Source organism: Penaeus monodon, chromosome 29 (genome assembly GCF_015228065.2).
Source record: "Penaeus monodon isolate SGIC_2016 chromosome 29, NSTDA_Pmon_1, whole genome shotgun sequence".
Classification (NCBI taxonomy): Eukaryota; Metazoa; Arthropoda; class Malacostraca; order Decapoda; family Penaeidae; genus Penaeus; species Penaeus monodon.
In genome coordinates, this window is record NC_051414.1 from 33,103,818 (window position 1) to 33,106,253 (window position 2,436).

Here is a 2,436-nt window from a genome sequence, read left to right on the forward strand (position 1 = left end):
GTCAATATTTAGTCTTAATCCTACTCTATATATCAGAAATTCAAAACAAACCCAGAGTGAAGTCAAGAAACTTTCCAGTAACGTGAATTATATTTCTATGAAAGAACCCTCACCAGATCCCCTTTTACAGGCTGATGGGATATCAGGACTCCAGAAGGGTCTATTGCCAGCTCTTTCATATCAGGTAGTTATGAATGGAATGCGCTTTGGACTGTACAGAAGGATCCTCGACTCAGGAATCATATCTCATGCTGACGGTAGTGTGTCAACGCTGGGTTGCATTGCAGCTGGAGCTTTTGTGGGCGTGGTTGGTGGTGTTGTTGGCAGCCCTTTTTATCTTGTGAGTAATAGGTAGTGATTTTAGTAATGATTTGTCAATCTTTGTATAACATACTTTGAATATTTGATAATTGATTTGGATTCACCATTGATCATGATACCTAATACATTTTGATGGATGATTCATACTTCCCTCTGTTCATGATGATAATTCGAACCAAGCCTGATAATGTGCTAGGTTTGTTTATGGTGTGTTTCTAATATTTTCATTTTCAATTCTTTAGGTGAAGACTCACCTACAATCACATGCAGCTGAATCAATTGCTGTGGGTCACCAGCACAAGCATGAAGGTATATTTGCTGTTTGAGATGATCATGAAATGCATGATTTCATAACTTTATTGCATGGCATTAATTTTTCAGTATAGAAATATAATAATTTATTATTTTGTATTGGAGGTATTAGATAGATAAAGTCTATTTTGTAGTAATGAATTACTCTTTTCAAGCTTCTTGATTCTCTCCAAAATTTCAGGATTCTTATCTGCACTGCACAAAATTTTCAATCAAGAAGGTGTCAGAGGATTATGGAGAGGAGCAACCACCTCCATACCTAGAGTCGGTGTTGGTTCAGCTGCACAGCTCTTTTCTTACTCAAAAAGCAAGGATTGGCTCGACCATTATGGGGTGAAATTTGCTTGATTTTTGTATTCTAAATTATAGATGTTTGTTTGAGTATATGGAGGTGCAGTACTTGAGGATCTTGGAATGTACTGATTTTATATTGTAAAGTGATAGATACCTTTGTGTATGGAGGAATTGTGAAAGCAAAAGTGTAATTGATCCTTTTGCTGTGCTGTTCAAATCCTAACAGGACTTATGAATTACTGATGATTAATTGGAATATGTAGATTTTTGTCTTAATCTGTGAAAAATTAAGACATTTATAAGCTAGCATACCTTTTTTTATTTCCCCTTTTTCCAAGATAGAATTTGAGATTTGCTTTTTACATAATCAGGAATATATTTTATTGTAAAAAACACATTTTATGGTCAAGAATATCTTTATAGGCAAGAGTTTATTTCATAGTTGAGAATATATCCCAAAGTTGAGTATGTTATTTTATGGTTAAAGAATTATTGTACTGTAAAGATTGTTGTATCAACACTACCTGCCTTAATTAGATTTGTTTATCTTTCAGTTGTATCCACGAGACAGTTGGCAAAGTACATTTGTTGGTGCTATGGTTAGCGGTTTAGTGATTGCGTCATTCATGAGTCCCTTTGATGTTACTGCAACAAGAATTTATAATCAAGGTAAGCTGTGCCTTTAGGTATATAATATGATAAATGACAAAGAATTTGGACGTGTACTTTAATTTACATTTTTTCTTCTTTTTTGTGTGTGCTAAATATAGATATAATCTTTTGAAAAGCAGTTATTTTTTCCATTATATGGGCTTATGGAATCAAACTGAACCTGAGATATTTTTTCTTCCTTTAGCAATTATGATCAGTATCTCTGATTCATATGACATCAATACCATCTCACTTTATTTTCTCCCCTTTGTCACACACTATTTTGAGTTTTCGATTCATGTGAAATTCACACACAGGCCTGGACAAGCATGGCCGTGGGTTGCTCTACAAGGGCATCACGGACTGCATAGTGAAGATCTACAAGACAGAAGGTGTTTGGGGATTCTACAAGGGCTGGTCCGGTATTTACTTCAGGATTGGTCCACACAGCTTCCTCAATCTCATGTTTTGGGATCATCTCCAGAAGCTCTTTCTAAAAGTGAGTCCCATTGATGGAGAAGAAGGGGAAATAAGTGCAGAAGAGCAGATAAGTGTAGAGGGCATTGGTACGCAGAGATCTGGTGGGAGCGATATGCAAAAAGTGCACGATCCCTTCTTACCGTCGCTTTCTCTCCACTTTGATACAATAAGAACAGTTCCGAGGGATGTTGTATGTCAGTCAGAAGAGGGGTCAGATGTGTCTCCCATCCATCAGTCACTGGGATAACTGCTTAAGAAGAATGTAGGGCTGTGTTTTATAAAAAAGATCAAATCTTTTGATTCTATATGAGTCCAAAGGTTTGGGGAGACGCTTGGTGGCAGATATTTTGGAATCTCATCTGTGAAGCTTTTCCCTCA

The 2,436-nt window shown here is 36.4% G+C and overlaps 1 protein-coding gene across 2 annotated transcripts in view; it reads left to right on the forward strand.

Moving 5' to 3' along the window:
* LOC119592178 (solute carrier family 25 member 35-like) overlaps positions 1-2,436 on the forward strand; it is a 5,870-nt gene that overhangs the window by 1,767 nt on the left and 1,667 nt on the right. Inside the window, exons 3-7 of one of the 2 annotated variants that reach the window (XM_037941008.1) lie at positions 131-340; positions 564-630; positions 815-966; positions 1,482-1,596; positions 1,896-2,077. In XM_037941008.1, the coding sequence (XP_037796936.1) occupies positions 131-340; positions 564-630; positions 815-966; positions 1,482-1,596; positions 1,896-2,077 (726 nt within the window). Of the gene's footprint in view, positions 1-130; positions 341-563; positions 631-814; positions 967-1,481; positions 1,597-1,895; positions 2,344-2,436 lie in introns of those variants that run through there. The other variant, XM_037941007.1, reaches the window with a different exon arrangement.